General features: G+C 38.4%; 1 protein-coding gene across 1 annotated transcript; it reads left to right on the plus strand.

Annotated features, from left to right (window-relative positions):
* The first annotated feature begins 2,485 nt into the window (after positions 1 to 2,485).
* skida1 (SKI/DACH domain containing 1) lies at positions 2,486 to 6,372 on the plus strand. The gene has a single exon (XM_056254065.1). It carries the CDS (start codon positions 2,999 to 3,001, stop codon positions 5,411 to 5,413), a length of 2,415 nt encoding a protein of 804 aa, XP_056110040.1. The 5' UTR covers positions 2,486 to 2,998; the 3' UTR covers positions 5,414 to 6,372.
* Positions 6,373 to 15,818: the final 9,446 nt, after the last annotated feature.

Consider the following 15,818-nt stretch of genomic DNA (forward strand, 5'->3'; position numbering starts at 1 on the left):
TAAGCTATATCAATAATCAATTAATATTAAGTAGGCCTAATAGGTTGCAATGACAAACTGATATCCTGTACTAGCACTTCCAACAAAAATGTATATACGCTGAAAGCACCGTCAGTAAATATCACCGTCAGGGCCTGATACAAGTTCAAACCATATGACGCTGGTTTGCTCATCCTGACTCATTTCCTTTTTATAGGCCTATTGGCACTATGTGAAGGAGCAGGCAGGTCATTTACATTCAAAAGTTGGAATGATTGAAATTGAACAAATTAATGAATTATCTGTTTCCAGTCATTAAAACAGTCGTAGCCTAAATGTATAGCAAAACATCGATTTCTTTTGGGTCCTAAAACTACCTGAAAAGCAAGGACTTTTACGCCTGCCAGGTCATTGCTGCCTTCACGTGCTATCGGAATGATCGTAAATTCGAGTTTCCTAATTAAAAATTGGACATGAACGCCCTCTCAAGTCGTAGGCTATTTACCACTGGGAAGCTCGGGGATAATTTTGATACCCAAGTTTCCGAGATGGGCGGGCCACAAACTTTAAACATGTGGAGGGGAGAACGATTGCTGATGTGACTGGTATTCTTTAGCCTATTAGTTTTCTCCACAACAGCGCTATACATCGCCTTGTCCTGTCGTTGAAACATATTTACAAATATTAATAATAATTTGAATAGCGTATCCCCGTTTTACACACAGCGAAAATAGCCTGTATTTGACCGAAATTCCAGAATCGCCAGATCTTAGCGTGGTAAATGTTTATAGCCTATGGTTTTCAATGAAGGAGACGCTAAATATCATTTTGGCTTAATAAGAGTTTTCCTATAAAAAAGTAAGAATAAACCTGTCCATGATTCCTGTTCTTTCTGACAACAAAGCACTTGAATGCGACAAGCTCATAATCACGACTTCAGAAGTGGAAGGCATTGAAGGCAGCATCATTCCATGAAAAACATACATCCACGCACCTTGTATTCTACAATGAACACAGTGGAAATGTGGAATACTGTATCAGGGGTGTTTAGTGTTTCACAATGTTTGTAAGTTTTTACTAGGAGTTTTGTGTAATCATAATGTGCCTACATGTGCATTTAAGTTTAGCAGAATAATTTTCTGTCAAATAACTTATATGCAAAAAAAAAAAAAGTATTGTATTGAACTTTTTTTCTGTTCATTCTCTTTCTTCACCATTGTAAAACGGCATATGTCTGTACACCGACACAAACGGGGGAGGGGGAAGTCTTTGCTCGTGAAGACCCGTTATTTTCTCTTTCACGTTGGTAGGAAGCGGGATGGAGGCCTGCCTGATCTGTGAAAAAATGGACTTTGTTCGACCGCAAAAGAGTTTGAATAATAGCCTATCTTTCTAACTCACACACACTCATACGCAGACCTAGTAGGCTATAGAAGTGAACAATTACGACGATTTTACTTTGAAACATTTACCTGTCCTACAAATATTCGTATTTGTTTAATTTTTGCACACACGTGTTTCTTACATTGTTCTCTATAAAATGTCCTCTATAAAATGTGAAAATATGTACAAATATGTACAAAAAACTGAAGATTTCTCAAACCCTGGCTAAATTATTCTACACACATAAAGGCGTGCTTACACACACAGATGCCACACACACACACGCGCGCACACATACGCACGCACGCGCGCACACACACACACACACACACACACACACACGGAGACAGAGATTAGCTGAGTTAATGTATATTGTGATGTATGTCGATTACATATGCAAAGAAATAAAAAACACTATACACAATCGTTTACTAATCTTTTTTCCCATCTGAATTCAAATGAGCTTTGGGGTTGGAAAAATGCAACCATCGATATTTTCATTCGGATTTTTTACTTGCCGCTGTAAATAAACAATGTTTACTTCAAATACCAGGTTTTATCTCTGTTTGAGTTAAACATGCTCATCTCGCTGAAATTAAATAGATTAAAAATAATAATAATAATAATAAATGCATCCGAATGTGCAGAATGTAGAATAAAGACATTTAAAATTATAAAACGCATATAAATAAAATGCGATAACGACATCACGACAATGTTCAATTTGTTATATACACACACACACACACACACACACACACACACACACACACACACACACACACACACACACACACACACACATATATATATAGCCTATATATATAGGTACATATATATATAGGCTACATAAGCTCCACATCAATGTGCCAGACCTATTTGTCAGCATTAGCCAAATCATTTTTCAAAACAAAAAAAGTTGTAACAATACTCCGACAAAATTAATTTCTAAGCATGAACTTATCACGAGTGAATTATTAGCTTTAAGAGAGGTGGGATTACAACAGTATGGTAATCAGCTAGGGGGATGGGGGTGGCCATGGGTGGAATATCCATTTTTATTGCATCACCTGTCAGTAACGTCCAATCAGCGTCGACTTTGGGGGCATTAATTGATGAAGGTGTCTCCGGCCTTGCTCAGTTCCCACTGTCATTTTATTTGTGACTAAACCAGCAACGGGAATAGCAGCTGCATTTTGGGCTCTATTTCTCTCTCTCCCTCTCTGTCTCTCTCTCTCTCTCTCTCGCTTACTCCCTCTCCTTTTCGCTTCCCTACTCTCTTCGCTTTTTATCCTTCTCACTGGCAGTGCAGTTCACCTTCCTCTTTTCCTCATGGCCAAATGGGAAGGGAGCTGAGGGAGCGCAGGTATACAGGAGCTCAGACAGGCAGCAGCCAGCCTGTCGGCAACATCACACACATTCCATCGATCATGCAGTGCTCAGGTCAATGGACTGATTGTTTTCATTCAAACAGGCCATTTCATTTTTGTTTTTCTATTTAAAACTTTTTGTTCATCACGCAGTGTGGACATGTCACAGCCCATGCTGTACCGGTCAGCAGAATGCCATGAAATAAAGAAGCAGCACTAAAGCTACTTTAAGGACATCCGTCGCGCTAAATGTTGGAATTAATGGAATGAAGAAAATGGGGGACTTGGAATCCGGTTTTGAGGAAATGCAGGGTGTAAAGCTTGGGTATTTGGTTATCAAAGGCAAACAGATGTTTGCCCTCTCTCAAGTCTTCACCGACCTCTTGAAAAATATTCCGCGGACTACTGTACACAAACGAATGGACCATTTAAACGTGAAGAAGCATCACTGTGATCTGGAGGAACTGCGAAAGCTCAAAGCAATAAATTCTATAGCTTTCCACGCAGCTAAATGCACTCTGATTTCAAGAGAGGACGTTGAGGCACTGTACTTTTCATGTAAAACTGAGCGCGTATTGAAATCAAACAAAAGAAGGGAAAAGACAAAAAATGCCTCGGAAAAAGTGTGCGACGGCAAAAATCACACAGCTGCCAAAAGTGACTTTTGGAGAGAGAAAGTTTGGTTGAGTTTGCATGGCGTTCCACAGACTTTTTCATTCAAAAATAAAGCTGTTCGACAGGACCCTGTCCCTCGCACTCACTCAAATCTACCTCAAATTTACAGTAAATCCTTCGCCCGTGACTTTCAACCGGTCACGAAGTCGGCATCTACAACCTTTAAAAACTATGAAACAGATCAAATACCTGACAATTGTGTGGCTTTTAATCAGAAACATACGTTTTTTCGGCACGTTGTGAATCGGCAACCGCTGATCTATCAGTCCGCCATTGCAGCGCAGGCGAAGCACCAAGGCAACGCAGATCTACTTTACAAAAGGAAGAGGAAGCGCGAGAGCTGCGCGAGGCAGTTTTGGTCGAGGAGCAAACGCAGCCATCCGGTTTTGGTCGTCCCGAAGTGCTGTAAACCAAAAGTTCCCCACGGATCTTTGAGCCAGTTTCATCACCTCGAGCATGGATTATACGTTGATCCTCGGCATACTGGACATTTTCAGGAAAGCTGCAGCAGCGACACGGAATCTAGCTCCATTTCAGAACGGGTGAACAACGATTCGGATTTCGGGTCGAGTTTCTCTACCACCAGCAACTCCGGGACTTCAGATGAGGAGGAGGAGGAGGATGACTCTCTGTCGGACTCTTCAGATGTCAGTAGCGACGAAGAGAGTTCGTCTCAGTCTGATTCCAGCTCTGTATCCAGTCAAGTTTCAGTACAGAGTATTCGTTTCAGGCGTGCAAGGTTCTCAAGTCTCAACACTAATAAAGCACCTCTGCTCTTACAGCCAACTTTTCACTACAGGCCTAATGTGCAGAACATACCCACTAACCAAGGAGTAAAGACAACTTTGGATTGTGAAAGAACTGGCAAAACACAAAAATCGGACTTCACATCGTCCAGGGACACACACAGGGATGGTGATGCCGCAAACGTGCAGAAGTTTTGCCCGGTACATACCTGTTTCCCAGATTTAAGAGAAAATGAGGGCTCTGAAGCACCATCTCGCCTTGAATTTGAATTTTCAAATGATCCAAAGACAACAGACTCTGTCGCTAACAAAATTAAAGATACTGGGCTCACACCTAATGCAAATGGAAACAAGGCGTTTCCCCAACAAAGAATACCGGGTTCTGCAAGCAAATGCTCCCAAGCCTCCCACTGTGTTCAGGACAAAGAAATAACGGTTTGTAAGTCTTCTGACAGCAATCTTTCATTAGCAGCAAATTCCAGGAGGGAAGCAAAAACTTCCCTCAAACTGCCTTCACCTCTAAAACCTATCAAAACAGAGGCCGAGGAGCTCATCACTACCTCAGGCTTTAACAATGAGGGCAACCGGAAAGTTAAAACGCCTCCATTTTTACTCAACAACGTGAAGATTAAAGTCGAGGACACTTTTGACGAATATGAATATGCAAATCATCCCCTGGAATATCAATGTAAGGATAACGACTCTGATGGTCAGCGCATCAATTATCATTTTAAGGAAACGGACCACTGCAACGCCACCGAGAGCTCTGTTCAAAAACACCCTCCCTGTAACGAGGAATCAAGAAGCACTTTAAACACTCCTTGTTCCGAGGAAGGGGAATGCAAAAATGGGGCAAGGGCCAGAAAAAATTACAAGGCAATGCTTCTGGGTAAGAAAGCCGAGAGTGTGAGGACATCCGCGAAATCGGTTGCAAAAGTTGACCGGAGCCCCCGTTCTGCCGGAAAATTCGCAAGCAACGAGGGATCGAATGAAGACTGTGCAGGCTCGAGCAAACGCAAACGAGCGAGCGCAAATGTAGCATCTCTGAAAAAGCCCTTCAGATTCATGGAGAATTTTCCCTCTCCGCCGTCTCTTGTTCTTGGCAGCGATGGGGATTTGAGTCCCGCTTACTCTTTGAACTCTTTAAGAAGTAACCAACTGCCTCATCGTTCTCACCCAGTGTGGGGATGGCAGCTCGGTCATTCAGTTGTTCCTCCCCCTCCAAGCCACAAATTCAGGAAAGCCTCTGTTATCCCTTGAACTGTTTTGAGTTCGGGGGTAATGTCTTAAAACTGTGACAAGCACTGATTCCCGCATATATTGTTTTGTTTTCATCGTTGTTTTCAATGCATAGGTCTCTTGGCCTGTTGTTATGAAGCGCACACCGTTCCTCATATAACACAGGCGGGTCTATTCATCGAGGTTTGGGACTCGGGAATATACGGAGGTATTTATAATAAGCTGGGCTGGCAAAAAACGGTTGTTTTCAAAATAACATTATTGACATTGTGGAGCTGTTTGTGACCTGAAGGACTAGACTCCAATGGAGCAAATGTTGGCTCATTTTGCAGGCAGGGTTAACCATCTCTCATAAGGATGGCGATATAGTGATTGTCAGGTCTGTGTCAACTAACATGCTGATTTTGTTTTTAAAACATCTGACTTTGTCGGTATATTTTGGGCCAATTTTTTTATTTATTTTTTTATTCATCTACATACTGTATTTCTGGATTACTGTTGGCCAATGATTCATACCCTTCTTATTTAATCATTTTAAGGGTGCTCCCCAATTGTTGGTGCCTGGTTGTGTTCACTCACACGCAGCACACCATAGGCTAACTCTCACGGTAGGCCCAACACAATGGCCCACTAACTGACAATCAAGAGCTGTTTGATTTTGCACGATGTAATAGAGGGAAAACACCAAATCGATCTCCTTCTATAGCACATTCATAGCTTAAGGTATAGAACAGCTAAAGCACAAATTGACCATGTATTGCACTTTGCTAATGCCCATTAAGGTGAATTAGTGATGTGTTTTTATTTTTCGATTTTCTTCCGCAAAAGAGCCATCGCAAGTTAACCCAAAAAACATTTTAAAATCTCTAATTATTAATGTGGTGCTATTTTTAAATATGTTCGTTTGCTTTTAAAAGGAGGTTTTGTTGGTCGTTCTTATTGTAAATGGTGCCGATAGCGACCTATAGCCTATACATAGCTGCAAACAACATCGTTTTACATAGGCTACGTGACGAAATCAAAGAAATAGACCTCGGTTAATGGAATATACACACATTCTGGTCAGGGTATACTTAGTAAATGTTTATTTCTCTTTGACTCAAGTAGCCTTGTTCTTTTCATATGGTGTTTTGATTGTATTTTACTTCACTAGGCCTGTTTTCCAAGGATATGGATTACCTTGGCACTCGAAAGTGTAACTTTAAAAAAACATTCAAGTGTTAACTTGGTGTTCAACTACTAGAGTACCCTGCCCCATATAAATTCCTTGTGATGAATGTACTATGACGTAGCCCACCATATTTGTTTACTTCAGCAAAAGCAGACAGCCTCCAAAAGCCTTTAAAAGCTAATTGTAGCCTATTTTTGATTGGATCAGCCAAGGAACCAAATTAGGCCTATACATTTTCTGATTATATTTCAGAGGGGCAAAGAAAAAAACCAACCACATTCTAATGTCCTACACACACACACACACACACACACACACACACACACACACACACACACACACACACACACACACACACACACACACACACACACACACACACACACACACACACATACACACACACACACACACACACCTAAATAAAATAAAAACATGTGAGTAATCACTGAATAGGCATAGACTATGCAGATTTGGCTAAAGCGAGGCTATACCGGGTTCACGTCATTCTGAGAAAACACGTAGGCCTAATAGACTTTAAGGGTATTTAACGTATTAAAGTATGGGCCCATTACGTGTGCTTTGATTAACGTGTGCAAGTGGGGGTATACACTAGAGTATTAGGCGAAATTGCATCGCTTTCTGAATGTTCCAATACGCGATAGTGTGAAACTCTGACAGGTGAATGATTAAAATATAGTAGGCCTATATTTTTTTAACGCGACTATTTAATGTCTGCTCTCTCGAGCGTCTAAAAGGAAAATTTTGTTCCTTTCTGTGTCAAAGTGCACTGCGGACTGACATAATAGCTATGTCGTCCCAACTTCGCAGGAATTAATTCAAAACTAGCCAAATTAAACAGAATGTAACGCACACATTACAACCCCATTAAGTTAAAGAATTTCACGATCTCCACAATGAACAGAAATGGGAAAATGACTCACTGTAAACATGGTAGTTTAGGATTTATCTGGTCAAGGTGGACTTTGATTTTTATATATATATATATATATCTCTGCTTTTGCTAAAATACTTGAGGTCAGATTTTGACATGTTTTTTTTTTCTTAAATTGAAGTCACTGGGTGTTTATAAAAATGCATATTTATTTTTGTGATTTTCCTGTTTTTTGTATACCATTGTTGTGTAGGATAAATGCACTCGAAATGAAAACTTGAAAACGTGAGGTGGATTTTGAAGCACTTTCTTTTTTTTCTTTTTATGGTGAAACTGTTCATTAAATACATCTGAGTGTGATGTGAAATGATCGTTCATTTTTAGCTTTTAATTCATTAATATTATTTTTTATTAGTAGGCTATAATCAAACGTTGTTTGTTCCTTTCTTGAGGTGTTGGGTAATATGCGGTTTAAGCAAGATCAAACTTTAAGATAAGTTGTTTATTGTAAAGAAAAGTGTTGGTGTGGGCGATGGGTTTAGAAACTGATGGTCTCGTGCCCTGCTATACACACTATGCACTCAATCCCACTACTTATAAGCCTATATAACCACACATGAGCGCGCTTAGGATATAGGCTACTCCTACTCTAATCAGGGAAAATATACGGGAAAGGTGATTAGAAACAGCACATTTCAGATGAGGATTTCTACAACAGACATGATCTGGTTACACTACCATGTTTTCATATAGTTTTTGTTATGGGCTATTCTGTGTGAGACTGAGAAGAGGCAGCATAATATCTCTGGTAGGCTATAAGATATTACGATCAGCTGCTCAAGATAAACTGCTTCTTCTGACTTCTTTTCTCCAAGGAGAGCAAGATTAAAAGCAGAGAATGAGGAGGAAGAAATTAAGGACAAAGCCTTTGAAAAAGATTGAAAAATTACTCCATAACGGCGCGCAATAAGCCAGAACGTAAATGCACCGCTGCTGGTTCCTAGTGAACGGAACCTCCTGAGATATAAGCGACAAATTAAATTGCTAACTTGATCATTTGTGCATAGGAAATCAAGTGCCATAGTCGCAGCAGCCACTTGTTTGTAGACTGTGGTAAATATGTGGAGAGGGGGTTTTGAGATGGTTAAGGTTGGTGTCCTTCTAAATATCTCTAAATAGCCTACTTTTAAATTCACCTGATTTACCTTTTTATAATTAACTAAATATAAGTATCAGTGATTTATTTATTAAACCTTTCATATCAATATAACATAGGCATATTGTATTTCAGTGTGATCATATTATTTTAGTCATTAGAGATTTGGGACGAAAAAGGCCACAAGACAAATCTCTAGATATGAATTAAAAATGTTAATAAAATGATGCAATTGCAATAGCAAATAAATATTATTTACAGCTAAATATAGCCTAAAATAAAATAATATAAAATATTTAGGCCTACTGGTATTGTTTATGCTTCCACACAAGCTGTTTCGTCCACAAGCAAATCAGCCTTCCAAAACAGTTGAAGGCAATAAATCTGTCACACAATGGAAATACACACAGTAGCGATACAGCATGGGACTACGTCTTGTGAAATGTAGGCTATAGGCCTATTGGCTATAAAAGTGTTCATGTGAACTTACATTATAAATATGATTTAAAAAAAAATATCATTATTTTTTTTTCCTTTAATGATAAAAAAATATGATTTGATTATAGAGATAATCGCTTGGCATAGGCTACATAAATACGAATTATGAATACACGGTCAAACGTCTCCAATATATGATTTAGGCTATCAAAAACCGGACAGTGGTTGAATGTTCTACTTTAAAGGCAAACGCATTTCAAACACAGCCCGTATTAAAAAGCCCTTTAAAAAAGGGAAAAGAAAAAAGTTGGCTAGCCTAGTTAAGGCCTAGAAATTAGAAATGGTAAATAACAAATTAAGCACGGCGAACACACTGCAGCTAGACGGATCTTGCACAGTGAAACATACTGACTAGCTAATTTTGAGGCCTGACTTCATCGAATGGACTCGAGGCTTCATTCACAGAACTCAACAGGCCACCATTAGCCTGTTCAGTAGGAAAAGATTTCTCAATCTCCTAACAAGTTGATGCTCAACCTGTTGTTGATCGCTACTGTAGAAAAGAACTAACCTGTGGAGAAATTAGCCCTTAAACTGTTTATAGATGTAGAAGTATTTGGTTTGATTGTTTTCACACTAGTGAAAGACGACCAATAAAGTGATGAATTTACAATAGACTTAAATGTTGTAGCTATTATCACAAACAGGCTTACACCACTCCAAATTGCCAAAACAATCCAAAAAAAGAATCATTGTAGCGCGTACAGTAGACAATAATAATCTTAAAGTAGGCTATATGGGTTTGCATAAATATATCGTATTATCAAACACTTCGGTCAACTATCCATCGTTCGCCTTATATTTAGACACGTGGTTCAACCAACAGGATAAGCGGCCTCGTGGAAGCTTCTTTTGTAATGGGATCAGGACGTGGGAGGAAAATAATGCTGTTACGTGACCTGCAAAAAACTCATCACCATGTTGTTAATCCCACAAATCACCAGTTCGACCTGTCGATTTTTCTAATGCTTATTACTCCACTAAGTTACTCCAGAACGTTGTAAAACATGAAAACCATAGGCTAACCTGGAGGAGTAGGCTAATATAAGCATTAGTTACTTTGATAAATCGCACGCATATCAGAGTAACAGGCTTAAGGAGGAAGCTCTGATTGACTGAGGTCCTCGATCGTCGGCCTCATGGAAAGAGATTCCTCCGTTATCTGCATAAACTGAACGCGTATCCTGAAAGAATACCCCCACACAAACTCCAAAAAGAAGATACAGTTTCTCTGTTTCAGACAGTGACAACTAAATATACATTATAAGAGACAGAGATATTTGATTAAGCAATTAGGGTTTTGTTCAACAGCAAATGAACTTTAATGACCAATCATTATTCTCAGATTTCACCTTAGGCTACTGACTCGACAGCGTTTGTATTTTCAACAGCGTAGATCGTGTTGAGTTCAGCCACAGAATTCAGTTACTAAAAACTCGAAATAGGCTAAATACCCCCTGCTTCTCCATTAACAAGTTTAATAAACAAACAAATGAATAAATAAATAAATGCATATTGACCCTCTGACATGTGCCGTGAATCCCCAGTCCACGAGGATTTTTTTCAAATAGCTTAGTCCTTTCATTCAGAACTTTAGACATTTGTCACTTGTAAATTTGTAATCCCAGTTTTCCCTATTAAAATCATAAAGGGCTTGTGCTCCCAGATAAAAATCAAACTCATACGGATTGAAGCAAAAGTTCCACTCAAACTATTTGAAAAGGACACTTTTTTTTCTCATGCATACAAATTAAAATAAAGATTAATATAAAATATCGTGTAGCCTATTTATATGAGTAGGCTAATTCGTGTTTTTTCTGTTAATTATCGATGAGTTCTGACAAGCTTAATTTTAAATTGCAAATCAAGTTGATAGTGACGTTGATGACAAGAGTTCTTACATTTTCTAAACATAAAAATGTATCTTTATTAAGACAATTAAGCGATACTTTTATTTCAGATTCTTGCACTGTTAACGTTTTCCTACAAAAATAGGCTAATTGCTTGCAATAAGATCAAATAAATCAGACTTATGAGTCTTACTACTGCAAATGGTTTTCACATTTCATTGAAAAAACTAGGCTACGTAAAAAAGGTAGGCCTATAACAAATTGATAGGCCTAATTCACCTGGCAAGTTATGAACAAACCAAAGCAAAATCCTTCTCAATACTCTACAACGATACGGAAACAGTTAATTATTTCTTGCCTTTTGGAGATCAATCACTATGCTATAGACAAGGGCAATTGAAGTGTTAACCAATAATTCACGTGTCAAAATCATTAATGATATTAGTGAAATAATTAGTGAGTTGGGCTGTAGTCAAACAAATCATTAAACCCGACACTATCACGAGCAACGTTTATTTCAGAAACACTTGTCAAAAAAAGTCACTGATCCAAAACAACAAGCTCCCTTAACTGTTCCATTAGGTGACGTACGTCTTTCATAACACTTATGAAAAATGTAGTGATGCATTCTGCTGTGAGCCTGCCTTACAATTATGACCATTCTGAATAGGCCACTTATTAGAAGTTTAACGTCGCAAGGCATTCCCAAAGAGGTTTAAGCACACTAGGATACATAAAACGAATAAATAATCACAGAATGTAATCTCCATATGATTTTATGGTAACGTGGATTTAACCAATTAACGAGCAGATCTGTTAACAATCACTGTAAGTAGATAGTACATTATTTAACCAATCCGCAGTAGAGTGCTAGGGAATTAGCATATTCTAAAGATAATTCTTTCAAACAAAGATTAACATTTAGAAAACAGACCAGCCTTTCAGAACAAAAATGTCACCTGTTAACTGTGAGCAAAGTCAAATAAATGTACCATTTAAACCGTCGCTTTTAGACTGGCTCTTCACTACCGTTTCACCGCTTGGTGTAGATGTATTTGTAAAACAACTTTGTTTTGGTTGTCAATAGCTATCCGAAAGAAAGAAAAGAAAACCCTTTGCCTGCTACAAGCCTGCATTGGCAGCCACATGGTCAAGTCGATTTCCGCACAGCAGGCAACGGCAGAATAGCTTTTATTCTGGTCATTTCTCTTGGTCTGTTTTTCGTTGGGCAAATATTCAAAATGTGAATAACTTGTGCTGCTTGGATAAGTTTAATGATTTGATTCGTCCCTTTAGAACGAGTTTTGTTGCCACAGCGATGCGATAGGCTATTATTATTAGCCTACAGAATAATTTTAAAATTATTATAGGCCTATTATTATAACGACTAGTGTTGACAATAGGTGCTATTTTAATAAACCTTAACGTGGCGTCTTTGGACTACAAAGAACGAAAATTTCTAATTGTACAGGCTTGTTCTTTTCTTTCCGCTGCGGAATTTGTGACAAGGTCATGTGTTATATAAACGGGACTTTGTTATGTTTTCCCAACTAACCTCAAATGTGAATGTCTTTATCAAAATAGAAGTCGACTAAAGTAGTCTACTACTATTGAGTAAACAGGTAAGAAAGCGAGCTGTGGAGGAAAAAGCCGATGCCGAGAAAGAGACGAAACGGTGCGGGTGATGATAAGTGAAGGTAGAATTTACCACATAAAACAATGTGTTCGGATATGAAACTCATATTTTACCAACTGTGCTGTGAGCTATAGCCTACAAGAGTTGCGTGAACATAAATGATAAATTACTGGCGATTTCTCGACGTGTTTGAGTAAGAACAGAAGCATAAGTGACAGCTCTTAAAAATTAGGCTTGCAAACGTATCGTCATTGCACGTGCTATTGGCGCCCCCGCTCGGGCGGGAACCTTTGGAGAATTTTCTCTTAAAGGGGAGGACAGGAGGATTTAAGGTGGAATGAACAAATCACACCCAGCGACCCTGACTCCCGTCAAACTAATTAAATAATGAATATTGGGCTAATTTCTCCAAAAGGGGATTAGCTTGATTTTTGATGATGATAAAAAATTGGGTTATCTAAAATTGTGAAGTAGCCTATTGCTTCATCGTTAAGGTAAAGTTGGGACAACAAAGTTTTTACTTTTTAATGTTTTGTTATAGGCCTTATAAAACATGATCAAATTAAATATGATAATAAAAAAAAGAAGAAGAAAATGTTTCTGAGGTACATGATTGTAAATGTTATAGGCTCACTTGCTCTGTAGTGATAAAATGAGGAGATAAAAGTGCTGGAGGAAAAAAGAAAGAAAAAATGAAGTCATCTTTTGCAAACGGTGGTTTGTTTTTCAGCGCATAATTCCAAATTAAAGACTATAGGCCTAGTGTGTTAAATTGTAAGTAAACTCAAAGACCAATTCTTTAATAGGCTACTAATAGTATGCGCGGTTCTATAGGCTACTTGAAAACGCAAAACAAATAAGAGTGATGCATGCACGGTGAATTTCCGATTGTATAGGCTATAGCAATACAATAGAAATAGAGTTCTACAGAGCAATGTTAATTGAGAATGAAATCAGAATAGCCTAGCCTATCTGATCTTTGATATTTCTCTGTGGGCCATTCATCCAAATGTTGGTAGCCTAGCTCTGTCAGTCCAAGTCTACAGTTAAAGATGATGCCGCAAGTCTTTGCAGACGAGGAGGAAGAAGACAAAACAAGAAGGAAAAAATAAATAACAAGTAGGCCTAATATACTAAATAAAGCCATAAATGAGCGCCCTGGCTTTTTATTTACGCAAGCTTTATATGTCAAGTATTATAACATGACTTTGGGCGTTTGGGGAACAGGCCTCAAAATGAAAGGTAACAGGGGTACGGGCGGGGGGACTGTGTCCTGAACGGCCGGGTATTTAGAACTTAGAAGAACTTATCTATAAGAAACGAGTTAAACTGTCTGTGACTTTTGACCTTGACCCTTAAAAATGAATTTTACGTTCTCAAATCCCAATTTAGTCTATTATTTAGGCTATTTAAGTAGCCTATTATAAGCATTTCCCGTAGGCTATCATAAGTGGTTGTTGCTGGTGCTGAATTTGTGACTTTCCCTGTGGGGGAGATGAGCAAACTCTTTAGAATCTACACAATCAGTTGTAGTATTCTTAAACACATTGGTTCACATCGTTAACCTCCGAGAGTGTTCGTGGGCACACACACACACATATATATATATATATTTAATGTTCAATGTTGTTGTAGCCTACATTAAATCAGTTCAGCTGAGCTGTCTGTGCGCTTATTGTATTCGCTGAGGTTGGCGTGACCATTCCAGATTTCTTCATTTAACATTTATATAATGTTTAACAAGCTTAGAAGACAATTTATTATAGACGAACGAATTGGTAAAAGATGAGCACTCAGCCCAAGTCATTGCAACAGGCCTGTGCGTAAAAATGGATATATGGCGACTTGAAAGCAAATACGGATAGGATGTAAGACGCCATTTATTGTTTTTAGCGAATAAAGGATATGAACGATAAACATCACCCTTTTCAACATGCTGGACTGTCTTAAGCTCGTGAAATACGTCCGTTTCCAAATTTTACGCCAATGTTTTTGTTGAAAGATGCAATCTCAGTGTTTCTTCAGCTAGAAGGTTAACAAAAGTAGCCTACGACTACGATCCCGCGCAGCCTCTTATTCGCGTATAAATTAAGCCATGTAGGCCTACTCCGAAATTTAATAATAATAGTACTCTGATCACACACACACCATAACATATTAATTGATAGTTATTCTAATTGCGCTTTTTTGTACTTTCTCTTCAATTGCGTTTAGCTTATGTTTGATCTGTTCCATGTTCTCCGGTATTTTAAAAAGCGTTTTACATTTAAGCAATTGGCTACTCATTTATTTACAGAGTAAACTGTACAATTGCATGCATTTTAATTATCAAGCTTTCATAAAATGAGTTAATTCTCTGCGTGACTCTTATTAACGCAATTTAAATGAGCAGAAAACATGAAGAGACGTTGCACCATAAATTGCAGACAAAGTGCTTTATTGTTTTGAGCAATGCTTATGGAATGGAGTGTATATCGGTTTACATCATAACACATGAGACAGCCTCCCCTTTGGTTGCCCTCAACAACAGCTTTTAGACTCATATCTGTGAGTGTGATGCAGATTACCAGCGATTCTCCATCACTTCTATCACCTTCACTATCTAGATTAAAACAGTCACAAACGAGGGGATTTTTTTCTTTCAATAAGCCTGTAAACCTGCATATTTAAATAAAATCCAGCCGAACACGTCATCCACTGATGTTTAGAAAATAAAAAAATCGAATGGCTAAAAAGTATCTACATGACATTCCCCCCCCAAAGCTTATGTGATGAGTGCATCAATGAACACATTGAGCAAAATGCTTTTGGCAAATGAAGAACATGGTGGAGGGCTTTTGAAGAAGGCGTAAAGTGAAGCTGTATCTTATAGCACTTTTCACATTTAGTGAAATCACATATACATCGCTGCGTGTGAATCCAGTATTAGAAGCTGAAGCGATGCTCTGATGACACTATCAAAGTCTACCGCTAAAACAGCCTCTTTTGTCATGCCCATGTTGTTGTTGTTTTGTTCTTTGCGAATATTATAACCAAGACGACAAGGGTTTGTTTTCTTACCCAATGAGAACAATAAAAAATGCTTCTTTTCCCTGTGCAATGGTTTTTCAAGGGCACAAGCAGCGCTCAGTTTATTAGGAAAATGAAACACTAACCAAGGACGCTGTAACATTGGTGCCGAATAATACTTCCAGATAAAAATGCTTTGAGAAAGCCCGAA

Source organism: Rhinichthys klamathensis, unplaced genomic scaffold (genome assembly GCF_029890125.1).
Source record: "Rhinichthys klamathensis goyatoka isolate OS25496 unplaced genomic scaffold, OSU_Roscu_1.1 h1tg000110l_1, whole genome shotgun sequence".
Taxonomy (NCBI): Eukaryota; Metazoa; Chordata; class Actinopteri; order Cypriniformes; family Leuciscidae; genus Rhinichthys; species Rhinichthys klamathensis.